General features: G+C 41.5%; 1 protein-coding gene across 1 annotated transcript in view; it reads right to left on the bottom strand.

Annotated features, from left to right (window-relative positions):
• The window catches only part of LDLRAD3 (low density lipoprotein receptor class A domain containing 3), a 78,305-nt gene extending 56,816 nt beyond the window's left edge, over positions 1-21,489 (bottom strand). The window contains exons 1-2 of the mRNA XM_035902913.1: positions 21,348-21,489; positions 2,266-2,391 (exon numbers count right to left, since the gene is read on the bottom strand). Coding sequence (XP_035758806.1) covers positions 2,266-2,391; positions 21,348-21,435 — 214 coding nt within the window. The 5' untranslated portion in view covers positions 21,436-21,489. The remainder of the gene's footprint in view (positions 1-2,265; positions 2,392-21,347) is intronic.
• Positions 21,490-22,715: the final 1,226 nt, after the last annotated feature.

Raw genomic sequence — 22,715 nt, 5'->3', positions numbered from 1 at the left:
AAGGGTAACATGCACATTCCAGTAGCACCCAGAAAATCCTTTCACGTGAGGCCCAGTGTTGCACACAGAGCAAAATCAGAATAGTATTTAAGCAGGCTCATTTAGGTAGAGCAGTCTTCTCACCCATGCCAAACCCAGCAATACACGTGCTGTAAGATGCTATGCCTAGTTTCATTTAAAGCTTCAGGCAGTGCAGTTTTCACCACTCCTAGCAGATTACATCACAGCTTCAATGCATCTCACTGTCAAGGAGGTTTCCTTGATATTCACCTCAGTTTTCTCCTTTCTAATTTGATCCCTCTACTCAGTTATAGCCCAGCATACATAACTACATAATCCCTCCTCGAACAGTGTTTGCACTCTTCACATACAGCATATATAGCCTTATCTTCCAACATAGTCATCGCTTAGCTGAGATATGCATAATTTAGCAGTTTATAATATCTCCTCATAAATCAATCTCTCTGTCCCTTAATCATTTTTGGCACTCTTCTCTGAACTCCTGCCAGTTTTTGGTAATGAGGCGACTGAAACAGAATGCAACTTTCCAATTGAAAACCTTGAAAAAGCTGTTTAGATGCCTTGTCTGCTTCAAAGTGATTCTCTGCCATAAAAACAAAGGGGATTACAGTTCCCAAATACTAACTGGCTTCCTACTTTTTATTCTTTAAAGTAAGAGCTGCCTTTAGAGAGTCTTTAAAAAAACGCATAAAACTTTGAAGTCTGCTGTGCATATAACCTGTAGTATATATAATAAACACTCCCAATTCCTCCAGCTCCCCAAAAGCACGTTTATCATGAACATGCTAAATCTCCTTTGCTCTGAAACTGCTGCACTCTTGCATAGCATGTTGATTTTCCAGGTCACTTTAGGGCTTACAGTGTTGTTCCTCTATCCAAGCAACGCAGTGACTAGATACTTGGATATGCTAGAAAATACCAAGTGCGTGCTTAAATGGCATAGAGAAACAGGGAGATCAGCAGCATGTTATCATCAGCTGTAAGGTGCCACTAGAGCTACACACTACAAGCTCATGGAAAATAATATCATTCATAAATAAATCCATGAGCTGGTGCATTTTCAGTTGAGACCTGCCACTTGTCAGTCCACACCTCAAGGATATTCAAAGCACTTTTTTCAAGACTTCTTTCTAGTCCACTTGTTTAAATATAAGCCAAAGTAATTTCCTTAGCCTTCAATCTTCTTTCTCTAGCTCCACTTGCTCCGCAGAGGTGCTATCTCCCTGCCACAGTCCTCCCAGGGCCCAAAGCAGGCTCTGTAGGCCAACAGCAGATGGCACCTTAGGAAATGTTCATGCTGTGGGGGAAAGCACACAAACAAGAAAGGCAAGTCCTCCAAGAAGCAGACAGTGATAGATCACTGTAAAGATTGCTCCTTTTGTTATCTTTGAAAGCTGGTGTCTGTTGTCTTCCTCCTGACCTTTAAATGTCATTAAAAGAAAAAACTCAGCATGCTCCAACAAGTACATGAGCAAGTATTTGCTGCAAGCTTTGGCCTACAGACCCATGCTTTTACCAGTTCCTGATAATAGCAACAGGGCTGCTGGATTAACAGAAGCTTTCCTTACTGCTGTGATATGTCCCTGTTAGACTTACAGATACAAATGGCTCTATGCAGCCACATGCAGGGGGGTTACCCCAAGTCAAGTAGTACTGCAGATGATCTCTCTGCTGTGATTTCCCTGCAAGGTGCTGAACAGCAGCTCAAGCTAGCGCGTTGGCAGGCACGTCTGACTTAGAGAACCTCCTTCTCCTTCCAAGAATCTGTTTCACTAAATAACCCTTTATTTGCTTTTTTATTGTTTGAGAACATGCATAAACAGAGAAACCTAAATGTGCAGATGAACAAATAAGTCATTCTTCAGTGTCAAGAAACAGGCAAATAAAAATTAAACAATTTTAAGTCATATTAAATATTTGCCCAATTTGAGTTACATTTGAGCACAGAGAACCTGTTCAAAGCAAACATGCAGCTTAAATCTCATTTCAAAGTTACAAAGGGGCTAGAAACATCATAGAGGCATTATATACAAAACAAGACTGAGATGGACCTTAAAAAAAAAAAAAAAAAAAAGAAGACACTTGTCATTTACAAAGTGAAAAGCACGGGATCATCAGGGTCGTAAATGACAGGGAGAATATTTGACTCAGAAACTAAAGGCTAATGAATGCTTCCTTTCTAAGTAGTATTAATTAGTTGAAAGAAAAAGAAGCGCCCTCACTCGCAAGCAGGCTTGCACTTACTGCAGTTTTCCTCATCGCTGCCATCGGGACAGTCCTCGAAGCCATTGCACTGGAAGCGGCCAATGATGCAGTGGATCCCGCTTGCACAAGGGAAGAATGTGGCACCGCATCTGGATTTGGCTTTTGCTGTGAGAAGATACAGACAGAAGAGGGCAAAGATGAAGGAAACTATTTACAAAGGTTAGAAATACTTTTGTAGCAGTGCAGGTTAGGGTTCTCTAGGCAGTGCTGGTGGCACTGATGTTACGGGCCTTCCAAGCTCCCTATGGCCTGCTTTCACCTGCTGTAAGTTTTTTGTGAGCTTTCACTTGCTTAGGCTGATTTTCTTCCAATTTGTACGATTTCCATAATGACTGAAACATTCAAACTAAAACAAGCCAAATGACCTCTCAAAACAAATTTGAATTGCTCAACGCTTTGGAGTACATGTTTGTAAGTTTGGCAAGCAGGTCCTCCTAACTGTCCCTTAAAGACCCATGTGGATTTGACCAACTTAGAAGCACTGGAAGAAAAATATGAAAATAGAGGGTCATATTTCAGAGAAAACAAGAGCAACTATCTTGTCTTTGCATTAAAGTCTGTTGTAAATGTCACTGCCCCAGGCGTATGTCCAGGAGATAGACATCTAAGCAGGTCCTCAGGTGGCGGACAGCAACCCTCAGAGGCAAGGGTCTAGCTGGACTAGATGTAGTCCCTGCCAACCAGTAGCTATATGTCATGCTGAGTCCACAAACACTAAATAGCACCAAAAGTCTAGATTTTGTACACCACCAAGCTTCTCTTGCTTACTCAGCGAAGCCAAACAGCGAAGAGCCCAAGGCAGACAGAGATAATGAACATGGCAGCAAGTTCAGAGAATTTGGGATCTGGAGGCAAACTTGGGCAAAGACGGGTGTACAAAGAGTAAGCAAACATCAGGAGAAGGAAAGGAGGAATACAAGCGGGTTAGTGTCTTTGTGAGAATAACAAACACAAGAGACCTTCATTAAAGTATTTTTCAGGCTGCAAAAATGAAACTCAAAAAAGAGAATTCTATAATTAACACTGCCTTTATTCAGCACAATTTATATAAAATTGGGTGCAAAAGGAAAACAAGTTACATGAATTGCATCTCTTGCTGTATGTCTCTCTATCATCCATTACACAGTTCTTCAGGACAGAAACTACATCTATTTCATAGTACCAGCACAGCTATTCATATAGCACTGAACACTAAAACCAGTAGCATCAAAATGGGTTTAGCGAATGATTACAGAATCTCAGGATGATCTCAAATACTTCACATTTTTTAATTCACTGCACAACTCTTCACGACAAGAAGAGAAAATGCCCTCAGCTACAGTGATACAGATGCTTCTACCACGATGCTTAAGGCAAGCACCAGTTAAATCTTGTGGTACCACCAGCCTAGAACAAAGCAAACCCCAAAGTAGAAAACAATTTAATGAGACACATGGTTAGAGTTTTTTTCTCCCTTTTGCTTTTTCAAATTAGCACACAACACGATGGGACCACATTGCAGGACGCTAAACTCTTCAGAAAGTCCACTCTAAAGCAAAGCTAGTCGCTGTGGGAAGTGCATTCTGGTAACTGCAGGAAGGTGTGTACAGTGCAATGTGAACATGTGGTAATACCATACACTGACCACTGACAGGAGAACACCAGAAAAGAAGCCAGCTCCATAACTTGGGGGCCTTTTGAGTAAGTGTTTCCTACTCCTACAGCAAATCTACAAGATGCATTTACAAACCCCAGGTTTTGAGATGTGACAGATCTGGAGATCACAGCGGCAGGAAGTCTTTTTATGGAGCCATATGGCACATCAATATGCCATCCTGCACAGTTTTATAAGGCAGGACAAGGTCAGGGACAACTGGAGTACAGACAAATAAAAGTATATCCAATAGGGACAAACAGCTTCAGCATTAATTTGGAAGAAATCCTCTCTTCCAGGGTCAAAAACTAAGTGCTGCTGTAGCAAAGCCTTCTTCCATCACTCAGCAGAGTGCATGTAAACTGCTTTAAACCACAGCTACAGTAACTCTCACTTGATTTAGTGTCCTCCCAAAGCAAATTCCTGCAGTTCCTCTCTTACATGTTTTTCTTTATTATACCAGTAGTTTTCAGTTAGAATTATGAAGTGTAAAATAGGATGTACCACTGAATTTCACATATTCAACTACCACTGAAGAGTATCCAAGGTCCACTTGGGGAAAAAAGTGAACCATTACTTTGTAGAAAAACAGGTAATAAATTACCCTGACATAGCTGCCGTGCTTAATGCCACCGGCAACAGGAAACCCTCAGCCAAGATATCTGAGCCCCTGCAATTCTTTACACAACTTCAAAGAGCAACTTCTGTGTTAGGAGTTTTGAGGCAGATCGATCGCAGCTCAATAATTCAGTAACCACAAGGTCTGAGGCAGTACCATACCCCCAGCCTTTAAACAACAGCAGCAAAACAACCACCTCAGCAGCAGATTCCCAGACCATCACTGAAGCAAGCAGTCTGTACTAGCATCTGACCAATACTCAGCACACTAACCAGCCAGCCCAGCTGCTTGAGCTACTGCAATAAAGCCATAAGCAATATTTAATGTTTGACCACATGCGGAAGAAAAAGGTGCTGGAATGACCAGGAACAGAGTAGAGTTTCTGGAAAATGCACTCTTTCTTCTGTCCAAAGCATCCTGATACCCCATCAAGAAGAGGGAGAAATGATTCAGGACAATGATTTAATAGAAGTATTACTTAGTCAACATTTAGTTGAACATTTTCTCCCCAGACCTTTTCCTATGTCCTCCTCCTCCTGAAACAGCAGCCAGAGAGCAAGAAAATTCTGGTTTAGAGTAAATGTTTATCGAAAGAGCACATACTAGTAACCACAGACCAAAACCAAAAAAGAAACTAAACAAATTCATGTTGTTTCCCTTTTACATAGTCCACTGATTTTCTTTTTTTAAAAACTCAAGGGAAGGAAAGAAGAACAAGCAAAACTCAAATGCAATGCTCCATATTTGCAACAGGCATGATATATACACAAAACAATCCCAATTCAAACTTATATTTACATTAGACACTCCAAAAAGATAAAAGAGCATTTCAAATGCCATAGCGATTCACTAGTCACACAGCTAGCCATTTACTAGACACAAGTCTCACTCCCAAACAGAACTCAGTTTTCCAAGTTCCAATTGCACAAAATGCATTTCTCATATGCTGTGCATAAACACAGGAAAAATGGGAAAACAGTAATGGCTTAGTCCAATCCATGTCCTCTGACTCTGGAGAACTCCACTAGGGAATTTCTCCTTTATTTTCAATTTGACATCCTTCTTGTCCTCTGGCACAGTTTTCCAAAGTTTTCAAGCAAGTGTTGTTTGGTCATTGCTCATAGTTCCTCTGGAAAGCACAATCATTTCCTCATGAACAGAAGTGCACCCTCCCATTCTGCAGCAATCTCCGGAGATACCCTCACCGTGAAGGGGCTAGCCATTCTCCCCAGATCTTCAGCCCCCTCGCAAGTAACAGATATGTGACCAGGACCACAACTGCCTGGAGCAGATTGAAGCCATGTGCTGCACTATTCACAGCACTCCTCTGCAATTCCTACTCCCATCACATGACTGTTACAAAAAAGGTTTTCTTCTCCTTTGCTCATCATTGTGTCTTCTACTGCACAGGTCTCAAGTTTTCAGGCAGATCTGCATGCGAAAAGCTTTACATTTATTTAACAGCAGCTACCTATTTGGCTCCTTTAGTGACTTCAGCCTTGATAAGCTTTCAAGGACAGCATTACCTTTGTAATCTATATCCTTCCGTTACACTTGGCTGAAAGGGGCTCAGGGTAATCAAAAATTACCAGGATATCAGGAAATGACAAAAGAAAAGTAAAAAAGGACACAGACGCGTGTGGATCATCTGACTGTATTTAGCCTTGGTGTTATAACCAGCTAAAGGAAGGGGAAGGGAGAAGTTGGCTGTTTTTAAAGGAACTGGCAAATCCTACTGAGCTCAGGTACCCAGAATCTAAGAAACTGAGAGACCACACGTTGGAGGGGAAGGGGTAAGGACTGACGGACACGCTTGAAATACAACAAGAAATCCCACAGCAACTTACAAAACTGTGTCTAAAGAAAGGCTACTCAAATAGCAGATCCAGTGTGGATCCAATTGCAGAAATACAGCACGTACAAAAACCACCCCAAATAAACGGACATTGAACCAATTTGTGAACCTATGCCAGAAAAGTATAGAGTCACACCAGTTCCACTCCTCATTTGTTACCTATTCATGGCAGAAGCAATCCAGGACTGAAACATTAAAGTGGATCTGTATTTACATTACACAAAAGGGAATTGTCATGATCTTTAGAAAGAGGTATCGGTGAACCGCCACGCACTGGATCAGCCTCCTCTGACTCCATTAGCCATGGGAAGAAATTGCTCTTCACTAAAATACTCTTCTAATCTCTTAAAATTCAAATGGGAAGCAAGTGGTGAAGCTGGTGGCAGAGAACTGCTGGCCACAGTACAAGCTTGCCAAATTGTTCCCCCCAGGTTGGTTTGCTTAAGTTCAAGAAAACTATTTTGGCAGCTGTACGTGCGAGTGTGTGAAGTCGCTCCTTATGCTACGCAGAAACCAATCCTCCCACCCACTTCTTTTAAGGCTCTACAGAAACAGTAACTTCCCATCAGGACCGGTTGTACATTCCACTGAAGATGTGACAGTTTGCAGGCTTGGCTCTACAGCATTAACAGAAAAGCATTTTGCTATCTTTAGGGTACCAAGTGTGAAACAGCACTATTTTTCAAAAAGTGTAATCCATTTTATTATTTCTCAGCAGAGATGAACAACAGCAGGGAAAAGGAATCAGATTTGGCATATACTGTGTAAAATCTTATACCGTGTATAGATACCCCCTGGTATAAAAGCAATTCTGGCACTCTTGACTTGGCTACAAGGACTTAAAACCCTGCCATCTTCTGTGATGGGCAGGTGGTTTTTCTTTCCATAGACAGAGCAGCAAAGACACCAAATGTCTCCTATAATTATCAGCGAGTAACTGCAGTTGTGGCCTACATATGTGAGGAATATAGCCAGGACAAGATGGCATGGCCCAACTTCTTGGGGAAAAAATTATCATACGTAACTAAGTAGATACTAACCTACTGGTTAGATATCACAGAAAAATTTGAGAGCTGTGCCCCACTATAATGACACAGTGCTTAAAGAGAAGACATCGTACATTTCTAACAGGCTGAGTTTCTCTTACAGAAGTCAATAGACAGTATTGCTAACAAAACTTTAGGGAAGAAACTTTCTGACAGAATGGTTACTGTTGAGCCAGCTCGTCCACACCTCCAGCATTTCACACCTAGTTACAGACAACTAGGCACTGCTTACTGCATGCAACAGATGCAAAGATACCACACAACAGGCACCCCGCGTGATGCCGCCATGAGGACAAGCACATTTCCTTCTTTTAACTCTACAAACATTTCTGTTTTGAAATGTTTCTCAGTTATTTTGCAGTCTGGAGTGAGGGGAACAGGATGAAGCAGATCCAACAGCAGACATTTTGTGACAACTTGCAGGTAGAAGTAAACTGCACAGTATTTCAGCATCAGCATCTTTGAACTCAAATTGTTGCCTTAGAACCCCTCCAGGTATCATTCAGGCAAAATAACTTTTATGCTGCTTCACACCCACATCTCAACCCAACAACAGATGATGATTTATTCAGCTAATCAGAAGCTGATTACTTGCATGCGACAGGAGCAACTCTCCAGACAGAAACTGTTGGGTGCAGAAGCTGCATTACTGCAGAGCCACATGTATTTTTCTGACTTTGATAATGAACCACCTTAAACTGTTGTTCATTTATGTTGACATATCAGACAGCACTGTAAATCCAGTCTCTCTTGATGCATGCGTGGCGAGGCACAGCATTTCCATAAAGACTCTACATGAAGGACTTAAAGGTAGCCCTCTTTTCAACTCATCCCTGCTCTTTGAAAAAAATGTTTTAACTTCAGTTTACAAAGAGAAGGATCAATTTTACAACACTCCGTAACACAGGCAGGATGGCACCAGGATACAATCCCTTTCACACCAAGAACCAATACAAACCCTAACCCAGTTAATGCTAACAGTAATTTTGGGTTAGTTAATTGCTGTTTGGACCCTACAGTACTTTCGGTTCAGTTCCCAGTGGGAAAGCCATCACTACCTGCAGCCATTCAGCTGCCTCAGCACAGAAGGCAAACGCATCATTTGTTGGCTCACAGAGCTCTTCAACACGGCTGTCCTGCAGAAGGACACATAGAAGTTTCACTTCCTCTGCTTGCTTTTTCCTTTCTAAGAAAAAAGCTAGCACTTGGGTGGGTTTTATACTGGGAATAGTACTCAATAGTCTACTATGTCCGAAGTTCTCCAATTCAAGACAAAACAATTATTTAATTTAATGAGTTTTTGATCCAAAACACAGCCAAAACAAAGCAGAGCATTCATTACACCTTCAAAAAGCCCTTGGGTCACTCTTACCTTTGCTCCTTGTTTAACCACTCAGGTGAAAGAGTTGCTAGGCATAAACTGCTAATATAAACTTTGAGAAAGTGAGACTAAGTAGTACTTTATTTTAAAGGCAGCAATTTATTTTTTTTTTTAGGTTGTGAAATTAGCCCCATAGGAAACATCAGAGGTTGCCTCCAACATAGTAAAGTCTCACCCACTTACATGGGCAATATTTACACTACAGTAAGAGAGAAAGGACAATGCTAAAGTAAAATAAGCCAATGGTGGCTGCTGCCATGAAGACTAAACTGCTCCCTTTGAAAAGGGGAAAAAGAGAAAGCACTTCAGAGTTGCTCTACTCAGGTCAGTGGCCTTTACTTCTTGCCAGACAGCAAGGCCTTAAAGCAATCTGTCGTGGTCTAGAAGTCTACATTTCAGTCCTTCAAAATCATCACAAAGCAGATGAGATGTCAGAAGAAAGCACAGACAAAAAGCTTGTTTTTCAGACATTCAGTAAAGCAATTTTTCACTATAAGAAGTATTTTAGAAGCTACTACTCATTAAACACCTGAACAATAACATCACACAAAAAGACAAATTCTAAATCAGCTGTTACACCATACAAATTAAGCACAACTTCAAAGTTGTTAAGTTACTCAGGATGCATACAGGCAGGACAGAACCCTGCCCTTAAGGGACTTCAGTAGCAGGGGCAACCCTCCTCAGAGGACATCAGCTTGCCTGGTGGGCTACGATCCCTCACCCCATCCTGGGCTACTTAGCTACCTGATCTTTTTATTTCAGCTGTACCACTGATTTCATCCAATGTTACACCTGTCTGATTCCAAGCTCTCCAATCAGGCTATTTACTGACCCCCATCTAGAGGAGACCATCAATAAGATTAAATAATTAGCACTACAAAGCCCCTTGATCTCCCTGCATGAAAATCTATCAAATGTAAGTAGCTACTGTACTTGCCCTTAATCATGTGTAAATTTCTGTAATTGAGCTTCAAATGAAACATTCACCATGGTCACTTCATTATAAATCTTATTATAACTGCTAAGTATTTGGTTGCTTAATCATGAGTGAAAACAAGAATTAATTCCAGTTTGATATTCCAAATTTGGGAGCCATCTGACAAAAAGATGGCTTACAGCATCTTCCCAATTAATGCAGATGCTCATTTCATGCACTGCTTGATATTCAGCTTTGCTTAAGAATTCTGATGTTTGTCACCTACCTGCAACAAATATTCCAGGTCAACCAGGAGATAACAGGAAGCAGCAAGAAAAACAGGAGGAGGCTTAAAAGCACTCAGTGATCCTAAGTTGTGGATAGAAGTCTAGAGGTCTTCCATGGGTGCGACTGCTACAATGCATACAACTACTTTTACAGAAGAATTCCCAGCTTTCTGCTATATATTCTAGTTATTTAGAAAAAGAAAAAAGGTGTTAATTTCATTAGTGTTGTACACAAATTATTACTGGATTATAAATAAGAATGGGACCCCTAAAGATTGTTTTTGTACAGTTGCACAACACATGGCAGCCTGGAATCCTAGCACATGGCAATGCTTACTCCATTAATATAAATACACAAAATCTACTTTGACGCTTTTCATTGCCATGATCCTTCCAGGGTGCAAGCTCTAGTAGAATGCTTCTCTCTTCCTTAGTTGTCACCCTGCTGTAGATTTTCTCCTTCCATATATTAACACCCCCCTGACATAAGTGGTCAATTAAAAAAAAAGAAGAAAAAGAAAAAACACAGCAACCCCCCCATACTTACAGGTTTCCTTACAGACTTGTGCTTTCTCCACAGACATTTAAAATGCACTAGAGATGTAGTTTAAGGTAGGGCACCACAAAGGTAGACTGTTAGTCCTGTTTATAGGGAGAATTACATTTCTAGATCATGCTCTCAAAAAATCCCACAAACCCCACACTTTCACCATTTCAGATAGATTTTAGCAGGAACGCAGAGTTTTCAAAGTATTCAAGTTGCTGTAATTATACTAGTTATTTTGATGTAGTGTTTTTATATTTGTGCCTGTATAGTCCCTCCTTCATGCTCGTGGGAGATCACAGAGCACATTAAATCAGTCAGTATTGGACAGTCAGCTCAGTTACTTGCATCAACCATTCAGCTGCCTTTGGACACATTCATTTGCAGCAGAGGCTTGTCACCATCTCCAAAACCGCACACAATGACCAAAGTTCAGTCACCTAAGCCCCTGGTGAGTACCATGAGCCATGTCACAGCCACTCCACACTCCCCGAAGTAGCAGATATAGATTTGATGAACTGAAGAGTATGCTCAGCTCTAGTACTTTTGAATGGTAAATTCAGAATCATAAGTTAAAATCCTCAAACATGAGAAAGTGATTTTGATGCTGGAGTTCCCTTTTGGGGGCGGGGAAGTGTGTGTGGGGTGATTTTAGATTTTTGGGGGGTGGGGTTTGGTTGTGGTTTTTTTTTAAGTGACAGGTTGCTAAATCACTTGCTTATTTATCTTTTCCAAAAGGTGGTGGAGCTTTGATACAACACACACTTCACAGCTATTTAACAGCTATAAGCAGTTAGCTAGCAAGAGAAATCAAAATTTATCAGAAACCAGCACTGGAAACTTCTCAAGCTAAAAGTACACCTGGCTAGCAGCAACAGACTGCAGCAGATGAGATGACTTCACCTTTACACATGATGGGGCAGTCCAAAAAATTGTTGCAGGTATGCAATGCTGGATCTTAATCCCAGGAATCTGAATGCATCTCTTGAAAATATCTCCCAGCCCTTCATCTTCTATAGCCTTAGTTAACACCAGGCTTTAACTGATACTTTAAGAATAATTTTTTGGGGCCACTGATATATTAAACAATTCAAAGTCAGTAATCTTTACAGATGGGTAGGATTAGTCCTGCCCCGGGGTCTTGGCCCACTGCTATATTTCTAGGAGATCTCAGCAGGTTTAGACAATCCCTAGAGCTTACTGATGTTACTTCTGAATCGGGCAGACATTTCTTATTAACAAAATGCTGCATCTCATTCTTCAGAGCACTGAACTCTGCTTGTTGAGCCTAAAGCCTAGTATTTAAAAAGGATAGCAGCCGGAGTTATTTTGTGCCCTTTGTTCCTGTACATGAAAGCCATTCATTAGACTGACTCTGTGGAGTGGCTAAATCCAAGCAAAATATCTTCAGCTGTAATAACTATCCTATCATAATAAGCAGTCATTAGAGAGCTTACAGAGATTGCAGAACTCATTGTCTCTATGAGACCTTTTCTTTCTGTCTTTTATTTAAAGTGGCTACTAGATCTGGCTACTTATTCTGAGCAGTGCGGAAGTCATGAATTTGCTCTCACAGTGAAGCATAAGGGAAGGTGAGGACAAACATCTAAATTCAGACTGTCACCAGAACGATCTGTGTTGATAATGACTATTAGTTTTTGCCTGTGCTTCCACTTTAATTTTGGGACTTACAAAGGAAAAAACATGGATACAAAATGTGCCTTAATATAATTCCAGTTTGTGACCTTCCTGTAGAGCAGACTCAAAGCATGCTCCTGATAGAGGGCAAAATCCATGACTTCTTGTTTTTAAAGCAGTGAACAGCAACAAATCTAAATGCCACCTTCTGAAATCTACCCCACATCAAAGAGGGCAGGACAAGGCAGTCTGACAGTCCTCATCCGAGGCTTCTAGGCACATGACAAGGGTTTGAAGGTGGTGCAGTCCCCACTCCATCCTCCTCCTTCCTACTGCAGGTTGCACCAGGCAGTGTAGGAGTTCTGGCACTCATGAGCTTCTCCAATGACAGAGCCAACTTCCTCAGCCATGACTTTGGTTTCAGTGGGCTTTTGTCTTTTTAAAATAATTTCCACCCCTTTGATGCTGTGAAGCTTTTAACATATATGGTTCTTCAAAAACTACCTCTTTTGTAGAAACTGGAAGTAATTAAGTCAGTCAAAATGCACCTGAAGTACCAGCCTGAAGATGAAAACCTAACCAACCCACCTTTGTCCTGTGAGAGTTTCAGTTTCCCAACGGAAAGGTTTTAGAGCACAGGAAAAGATTCTTCACATAATCTAGGATCCCAGGCTGCTAATTGCAGAGTGTGGGTTTCATTTAGTATTCTTGTGAAAAGCCTCTTTATATCTCATCCACAACTGTGTGTAATTGTTTGTTTTGACCATTTTCCTGTACTCTCCATTCCTGAACGTGTTGAGCAGTAAAACCTGTTGCAAGTGAACACCAGAGGGAGCAGTAAACCTTTGTCTGGCAGGTAGCTTTTAAATTGGAGATGGAACAATAAGGTACAGGAAACCTTGGGGAAACCTGAATGGTCATCGTGGGCTGTATTTTCAAACTACAATGTATTACTAATCCAGTCTAATTCCCCACCAGTGCAGGGTCAATGAAGAGTAAGAACAAGTGTGCAGATACAAACACTTCGCATGATGCAAGCTTAGTTGTGCCACATCTCCCTATCCCATCCATCCATACAACACTAGAAGATTTATAAAGTCTTCTGAGACTATAAAGCATTTATACAAAACACTGAGCACTTAGATAGATTACGTGGAACTAAAAATATACTCAGCACAGAAAAGATAGACACAGATTAGAATGTGAAAAAAAAATCACAATTATAAACACACAGTTCAAACTCTACACAGTAAAACCAATAACATGGTTAAGAGACACAGAGAAGATGAAAATGAGGATTGATATGCCAACATATCAGCAATGAACAAGTAATTACAGCACTATTTCAGATATTCTACTAACCTGCCAAAGACAATTAAAAAGCTTGCAAAAGCAATAGCAGCATGGTTACAAACACCCAGATCAGAAAACACTCCCACCACACATTAAGGAAAGCCCCCCAGAACACTTTAAGGAATTGAACATAAAAAGAAAATTTAAGTTTTCTCAGGCCTTCATCTTTGCATTACAGCATGCAGCCTACCAGATCCAGGAGTTCCTAGGGTATTGTCACCAGGACCCTGGCTTCAGGCATGGGTTCCAGGGGCTTCAATTCCCTGATACAGAAACAGAAAGGCTCTTACCAGATCTGCTAGACACCTGGACTAAATTGGTTTCCCAGGTTGCCCAAATGTGAGTCACAGTGTTCAGGGCTATGAGAGTTAGCCTGCTTGGGACTTCAGAAAAGGTTGGCTCACCACACCATGCTGAGTGCAACCCAGGACTGCAGGCATTATAAACCCTTCAGCTCTGACTGCGAGGGGTCCCCTGCAAGCACATGTGTCTCAGGCAAGAGATGAAGCTGACCTTTAGCGGAAGCGTGCTTGGCAGGTGGCTTCAACGCCTGCCTGGGGAATGATAGTTAAAATTGACCATTTTCATGTAGCACTTCATTTAATGAAGACATTCTCCCCCATGGAGAAGACTTGCTCATAAAGACTCTGTCTAAAGGACAATTGGAGCAAGGTCTGATGATGATGGATTACTGGCAACTAAATGAGCTTTTTACTACCACAAGTCCAGATATTCCTACAGAGGCCAGCTCTTGCTAGCCAGTCCAGAAGTGTGCTGGCAGCATACTCTTACAAGCACGGATGATGCCCTATTGCTAAGACATCTATACGCTCCAGTCAGAGAGCCTTTAGCATTGACTCAAAAACCTGCTTTACCTTTCTGTTTGTGTTGAATGAGCAACAGCAGCAACTGGAAACAGAAACTTGCGAGACAGAAGTTCCTAACATGAGAACACACCACCCCAAGGCTATCCTTGCACAGGATTTTTTTCTAGCCGACATCCTACACTCTTTAGCCCTTGGATTAACACAGCTAGTCACTGTATTCGCTGTGTGCCGCTATTTGCTCATAGCTGAACACACAGGCTTGATATGTAAGAAATACCTCTCAGAAGAGCGATGAAGGAAAATCTAGACTTCTGGGTATTTGGTATGTCTCTAATTCTGGCTGCTGTCATGCCAGGCACTTAGTGCGGATGATGTGCCATGCTCTCAATCTGCACCATCTGCTGCTTGTTAGCTGACAAGGCAGCAACATGCCATCTCTCCACTAGCTGTTGCTCATTAGCTGACAAAAGCCATTTTCAGCGTTCGTATTGTTCTTTCTGTAATAATCTAATACAAAGATGTACAAAGAGCAAAGAAAAGAGGAAACAAAGATGACAGAGTAAATTATGAGCTTAACTAGGAACATTAGTGTACTCTTAAATCTCGAAGCGAGAATCCTTCCAACAGTGGGATGCAGGTCTTGGCCCGAAAGGAGTATGTCAGCAGGTAGGTACAAAGGTTGGCACTAAAGATAATCCATTTACCTCAAAACGTTTTGAAACATGCAAGCACACATTTCTAGGCTCTTTCCATTCAGGTTCTCTAGTTTGTGCCATTTTGGATCTTCTGTATCTGATAACAGACAGAGAACAGAGTGGCTGACAGCATGCAGCTCCCACCATGACTAGTGCAAGCACTAACCCCATATATATATGCCTGGTATGCAACCAGAGCAGGATTTAGGAGCTACACAATCAACACCTATAAGCTCCGCAGGAAAGTCCTGTTGGTAAAGATTCTGCATTTGTCAAGAACAGCCTCAGCTTCCATTATAAATCATCTACACAGCTAAAAAGCAGTAGTAGTTAAAAGCCCGCTAACATTTAAAAGAAACCTGCATGCAGATATTGGACTACACAGGCTGATGAACAATCCAACAGACAAGAATCAGCAGAGCCGGGGGAACGAACTACAACAGGGTTCTCCATTTTGGGAGACGCACTGATGATAGCAGATTACTAAAACTATAGAGAACTGGAAATACTCACAAAACATTTACATTGCTATGGTCAATTAATTCTTTTTCAAGCTAAATTAGTGGCTTGGAGGAAAAGCCAAAGAGATACTGTGCTTCAAGGAGAAGTAGTTCTTATTTACAACAAGAAGTCACTGTCTCAGCTTATTCCCTCCCTCTTCTGCCTTTTCTCAACCCTCCTCCCCAGATAAAAACAGGTAAATTTCTTCTGTCATCACATCACTGTGACAGAAGGCAAGAGAACAAGAAATGTTCTGTGCACTAAACAGCATACAGACAGCTGGCACGGGAAGTGTTAAACTGATCACAGGTCAGGGCACAGAGGAAGCAAGAAGAGGACAGATGGTATGGATTCTGGCAAGTGTGGGAGATGAAGAAAAAGCCCACAAGCAAAGTGAGATGGTTAACAGATTGTCCCGCAAAGCAGGAGGCAGAAAAGGGACGAAAGGAAGAGAAGGAAGAAATAAGACACAAGTGGACAAGGTGCAGGTAATTCTGCTTTGCACTCATTTCCTTCTCACACCCAGACGAACACTTTTCACTTGCTGGCCACAGAAAATGAGAACCAGACCATGAGTTGTAAGTTCTCCTGTTTGAAGGGGGACAGACAGGATGAGATGCTATAACAATGGAATTGATCCAATATTGCTGGACATCCACATTCAACCTTAAGGCAATCCAAAAGAGAGAGAAAGACTTTGCACATAACCACACACACACGTGCATGAAACATGTGGGCACGCCACAGCACAGCATACTTGTCTTCACAGAAATACCAGTCCACAGTATCAAATGAATCCTGTAACCAGACTCCTATTCACACCCAAATGCTTTACAGCAAGGTTAAAGCCTTTCGATGTGAACTAGTTAGTCGATGAGGAATCACAGACAAAGCAGCTTAAAGCATGTCTCAGTGTAGTAACACACTGGGAACTCAGCCATCTCATGCTGCTAATGCAACTCTTACGGCTTTGTCTTCACTATCAACAGCTCAGCTAATGCAAAGCAACATCACAGCAGAAAACAAAGGACTCCAATTTTGCTGCAAAATAAGTTTCAGTAAGTAGAGCCCTATTCTGATAGGAGGAACGTAAAAAAGCCTACCCTAAAATTATTAAAAAAATAAAAACGTTTTACACCTGTATCTATACACACATACACACGCTTCAACCCTTGCGTTGCTAGCATGACACTTTCCAGCACGGCTGTCGTCCCTGGAGTTGCCTGACACAAGTAACACACCACATGCTGGTACAACGACACAACCAGATGCGATGCACACACTTACACACTTCAAATGTCAACTGTTCTTACTTTTCAGCTTCTGTTTCTTCAGTCAAGAAGAATAATTCCTGGCCTCCTACATTCCCCTCTCCCACTCACTAAGGCCAAAGGATCTGAATGTTAATCACACTGCACATCTTTAAAAATTGTTTAGTTCAGCTTCTATCTCATCAGCAGAAATTGATCCTGTACTATGAAAAAAAATTTTCCCAGTGGGCATATTCAAATCCTGGAACAGGTGCCCAGTGGGGCTGTGGACTCTCTGTCCTTGGAAACGTACAAAACTTGACCAGACAAGGCCCTGAGCAACCCTGATCTAAGTTAGTCCTGCTCTGAGCAGGCAGCTGGACCAAATGATCTCTAGAGTCCTTTCCAACCTAAAGGAACGTAGGAGCCTGTCTTTACAGACTGACACAAGCTGGAGGGGGGAGAAGGACAAGTGATTTTTCTTCTCCCTTTGCCCTGCTTGGGCTGCCTTTCAATGCCTTAACGCTGAGCTAGGAACTACTCTAACACCAGATTTGGGCTGTATAAGCCCATCCAAATTTTGATTACTTTCTGACATAACAGACTGGTTGGTAGCACTATAGCAGTATACCATAAGGATGGGACCATTTTCAAAATTAATCAACACCAAACTTTGCAAACCAAACTTTTCAGCTACACACACTGTATGTATATACTCACATACATGAGTGTCTGAATTGTCCCTCTGAAGCTATTAGCAAGGCTAGGTGCTTAGCAGGATTCAAAAGGGGATGTTTCCTGGGTTAGAAGGATGATCCATCCCTGAGACAGTAAGCTAACCCTCAATTCAGACATACACCAACAACTAACAACGCAAAACCTTCCCAGCCTCCTTACTAATGTTGTAATTCTTTCTCCCAGGGACTCCTGTCACACCCCGTGTCTCTGCCATGGTGCACAGACTGTAGCTACACAGGCATATTATTAGACATGCTTTCTCATGGCAGCATATACAGAGTTGAAAGCTGCCTACAAAAATGGAGAGGATGGAGATGAAGAACAGGGAGCTTGAAGCTCTCTGGATGCATAACAGAACCTTGTTTGCATGAATATTCATTTTTTTTGTTTGGAGATTCAAATGAGCACTATCTCCATTCTGTTTTGGCTTATCTGACCTGTTAACAGCAGGCCAGTAAAGGATATGAATCCTTTGCTGTCCCTGCTGTCTCTTTTCCATGCTAATATTACATTTATGAAGGTGATAGGATAGCAGATAGATATATGGGAAGAAGAAAGAACAGTCTAATTATCTCCATTAATTTAGGCAGGATCAGAAGGATGCTCATCCAGAAAACTGTTAACCAATCAAGCAGGCTGGCAGTATTTAAATTAAAAAACCCAACAAAGGACAATTCTGCAGAAGCTTAACTTCATAGTTGCAGCATAGCCTAGATCAGTGAGGTTTGAGTCTGTCATGACAGGAACAACTTTTACGAACTGTCATTTTGCAGCTATTTATATTTTATTGTCAGTTACTATGTTCATTACTGTCTGCAGTTCACTAGATCCAACTGATTTTGGTAAGGAAATTTTTGAACAGAGAATCACAAAGAGTATTTTCCCATTACCGATTCAGTGGTAAATACCTAGCCTTCATTAAGAAAATCTTCATTAAGATTTTCTAATTGTACTAGATGAAACAAAATTCATGCAAGGCAGAGGATGACAACATTCTTAGAGACAGAAAACCTCCTGTATCCTATAAATACAAAGAGGTGTCATCATTCAGCTTGTTTTAAGAAGTAGAAACAGCACACCAGAAGTCACGCTAGCAGCATATTCAGGAGCCAAGTAGTGAGGAACCTGAGTCACACAGCTGTCGTCATCAGGAACATCTCACTGAAAGCCAGAGGTTGAACTTTGGACATTTATTCTTCTTGCCAAAGCTCACACTAATGTAAATTCTGCTAGGGTTTAAACAGAAGTGTATGACAACGATCAATTCCTTACAACAGGTTCACCCTTTCCAAAGACACTGTCCTGGTTTTGGCCGGGATAGAGTTAATTTTCTTCCCAGTAGCTGGCATAGTTCTGTGTTTTGGATTTAGGATGAGAAGAATGTTGATAACTCACTGATGTTTTAGTGCTAATGTTTAGGCTAAGCAGTGCTTACATCAGTCAAGGACTTTTCAGCTTCCCCTGCTCTGCCAGGGGCACAAGAGGCTGGGAGGGGGCACAGCCAGGACAGCTGACCCCAACTGGCCCAAGGGCTATTACAGACCATATGATGTTGTGCTCAGCATATAAACTGGGGGGAAGTCAGCCAGGGGTAGCGATGGCTGCTCAGGGACGGGCTGGGCATCCGTCAGTGGTGGTGGTGAGGAATTGCATCGTGCATCACTTGCTTTGTATATTATTAATAGTATTATTATTACTACTACTATTTTACTTTATTTCCATTATTAATCAAAATTTAAAAAATTATTAAATTATCTTATCTCAACCACAAGTTTTCTCACTTTAGTCTTCCAATTCTCCCCCCTATCCCACCACGATGGGGGGAAGCGAGCAAGAGACTGTGTGGGGGTTAGTTGCTGGCTGGGCTTAAACCATGACAGATGTTAAAATCTAAGTAAGAAAAAAAAAAAAAAAAAGAACCTGTCTTCAATATTGCAACACAAGAAGCCTGATGCTTTATTAAGACTGTAAAGCATGAGATATTTTATACAGATATTTTTAATGCCTTACAGAGAAAAGCTCTCAGGCTTAAAGCAGAACTATATATGGAGATTTCCACAGCACAGTTATTAAAGCCCTCTCAATTTAAAAGGGATAGATAACTGGGGTTAAAGAATAGGCATCAAGTTAAAAAAGCAAGAGCATTTAACAAAACATGGCATTTACAGTCAGTTAATTTGGAAGAAGTTATTCTTTTTTCCCTCTGCTCCATAAGTAAAGCTAATGATGTCTTGGAAGTGTCCTGGGTAAGGTAAGCCTCTTATAATTTGGTTTAAGTTTAATGAAAACTTCCATAAAGTATATACATAAAGGAGCAACGTTTCTTAGATGAAAAGCAGTAATTTCTCAGAAATTTCTCAGTTGCTCTAGAATCACATGAAATTTGAGGGTTTTTTCACTCCCAACTGGATTTCAAATCGTACTGTTATGCTGCAGCATAATCTTGCTGTCTGGTTAAAACATTGCGCTGGTTTTGACTGGGACAGTTAATTGTCTTCGTAGTAGCTAGTATGGGGCTATGTTCTGGATTTGTGCTGAAAACAGTGTTGATAACACAGGGATGGTTTTGTTACAGCTGAGCAGCACTTACACAGAGTCAAGGCCTTTTCTGCTTCTCACACCACCCCACCAGCAAGTCAGCTAGGGGTGCACAGGAAGTTGGGAGGGGACACAGCTGGGACAGCTGACCCCAACAGGCCAAAGGGAATACCCCACACCATATGAGGTCATGCTCAGCATATAAAGCTGAGGGAAGAAGGAAGGGGGGGAAAGTTTGGCATTTGTCTTCCCAAGTAACATTACATGTTTCCCGAGATGGCTGCACACCGGCCTGCCCATGAGAACAAGTTTGGCATTTGTCTTCCCAAGTAACATTACACGTTTCCCGAGATGGCTGCACACCGGCCTGCCCACGAGAACCAGTGAATGAATTCCTTGTTTTGCTTTGCTTGTGCACGTGGCTTTTGCTTTACCAATTAAATGTCTTTATCTCAACCCACAAATTTCCTCACTTTTACTCTTCTGATTCTCTCCCGCATCCCACCAGGGGGGAGCAAGCAAGCAGCTGTGTAGTGCTTAGTTGCCAGCTGGGGTTAAACCATGACTAACACGTAGTCTAGAAAGTTTCATGCTAACTAATGGTTGAGTAACATTAACTAAAGCTTAATTAACGCTAAGAAAGAGATGAAATCACAAATGCAAACCAGATCAGACTTTTTTTTAGCTCTCTAGACTGGGAGTTCTGTAGGGATGATTAAAACAAGTAATCGTTATTAGCCAATTCATTTGATCTATTTTCTAGAAAGTTAGTATTAAGTTTCAAAGGGTTCAGAATTACATTTTGATGGGAGAAAACAAAAACAACATGATACAGTCAACAATTTTGAAATGAAAGGAACTAGTCTTGATGGTAGCGGAAGTCAACTTACAGCACTAAGCCAGCATGCTGAAGCCGTATACGCAGGATCCCTAAAAATCACAGAGCATCACTCTTCCACTGGAAGAATCATAAGTCAAATCTGTCTTAATTTATCCACCTGTGAATAGGGGTTTAGATACCTGCTACAAAGTGCTGCATTACAACTGGACAATTTGAAGAACCTTAAAGACCTGAAATAATAAGAAAGGCTAAACATTTTTTCTAACAATTGCTCAATTAAGAAACTAGTAACAGCTTTGTTACTTACCTAATACACACTACAAAACACACTGGCAACACTGCCTAGCCAAGCCTTGTGATATTAAGCACGTTAAGGTCATAGCAATGGTCACTTACGGCATTCCTTCTCATCACTGTCATCAAAGCAGTCTGGCAGCCCATCACACTGCCAGGCCCCCGGGATACAGCGCCCATTACTGCACATGAAGTTTCCAGGAATGTTGCATTCATTTGTGAAGTTATTCCCAGGCAACAGTTGGCTCTCTGCAACAAATAAAAAAGAGGAAAGTTTACAGGGGATTTTTAAAAAGGCAGCAAAAGCAGTCACTGAGCAAGGTGTTTGTCAGTGTTTGAATGAAGATGAGACAAATGAATCTTGACCCTGGTTATTTTGCCATTCTCCTATCAGTATCCTGAGTATGGTACTTGGTAGCACTTTTTGTCCTAAATTATCATTTTACCTGTTCTCCATTCACACTCCCCATTTTACAGATTTCTTCGTTGTTATTTTCTTTCTAGAAACATACATACAGCCTTCTACATATCCTCAGGTCAAAGCAAAGTTTCTTAAAAAAAAAAAAAAAGTCTCCTTCACAGGGTCAGTCTAAACGCAAGTAAAACAGACAAGGCTACAAGAACTCAGCTCCATACTCCCATGCTTTTGTCAGATCACTGCTTAGCTTGCAGAATACTTTTTGTTGTTGTTAGCCAAAGGCTAGGAACTAGGTAACACATTGACTAATTTGTACTAGGTTTTCAATTAAGTTTTAAATGTAGTGCTGCTGATCACAGTTCGAATCGAGCTTGTCGGTATTAACAGTCCTCTAGTCCACAGGCTTATATAGTAAGGCAGTTGGCATGCTAAGAGTCCGCCAAGCCGAAGGGGTTTAGTGGCAGGATACTGGAGATCAAGAGAACAGTGCACAAGGGAAACCTAGAGATTTGCCTTCAAGGTTACACACAGCTCTATTCAGTCATTTAAATCTACTGTGTTTCCCACTTTGTGCATTGGTTTTGGAATGCGGATGTCACAGAAACACAAGGAAGATAATGACACTCAATGGTTTTAACAAGCACCGAAATGGCACAGCGTGTTGTTGAGCTGGGGGAACTCTGCAAGTCAAGGCGGAGGATGAGAAAGAAAATTCTTCCCCTTGCCTTCGTCTGTCATGTTCCAGACCAGTCCCAGGCAACATGCACTTGACCAGGCAAAAACCAGAAATATAAACCTTCCCACATACGGGTGGAGGTGTCACTTTTGTGACATTTTGATATGCCCCCCTCACCTGCCTGCGTATCTTTATGGCTCCAAACCAGGAAGAACAACTTAAGCTGATGTGCAGCTTAATCATTTACCTGTTTTGAGGATAATTGCATGATTTTTGGAACCTCGGGGGAGTGGCAGAGCTGCAGTCAGTTCCCTCCATTGCCCACCCTACACCAGCTTGCTTCCTGCTTCTGTGGGAGTCCAACTCCTTCCTCTCC

Source organism: Egretta garzetta, unplaced genomic scaffold (genome assembly GCF_000687185.1).
Source record: "Egretta garzetta isolate BGI_Z169 unplaced genomic scaffold, ASM68718v1 scaffold329, whole genome shotgun sequence".
Classification (NCBI taxonomy): Eukaryota; Metazoa; Chordata; class Aves; order Pelecaniformes; family Ardeidae; genus Egretta; species Egretta garzetta.
The sequence above is the reverse complement of the archived record's forward strand: the minus strand, read 5'-3'. Positions and strand labels throughout refer to the sequence as shown.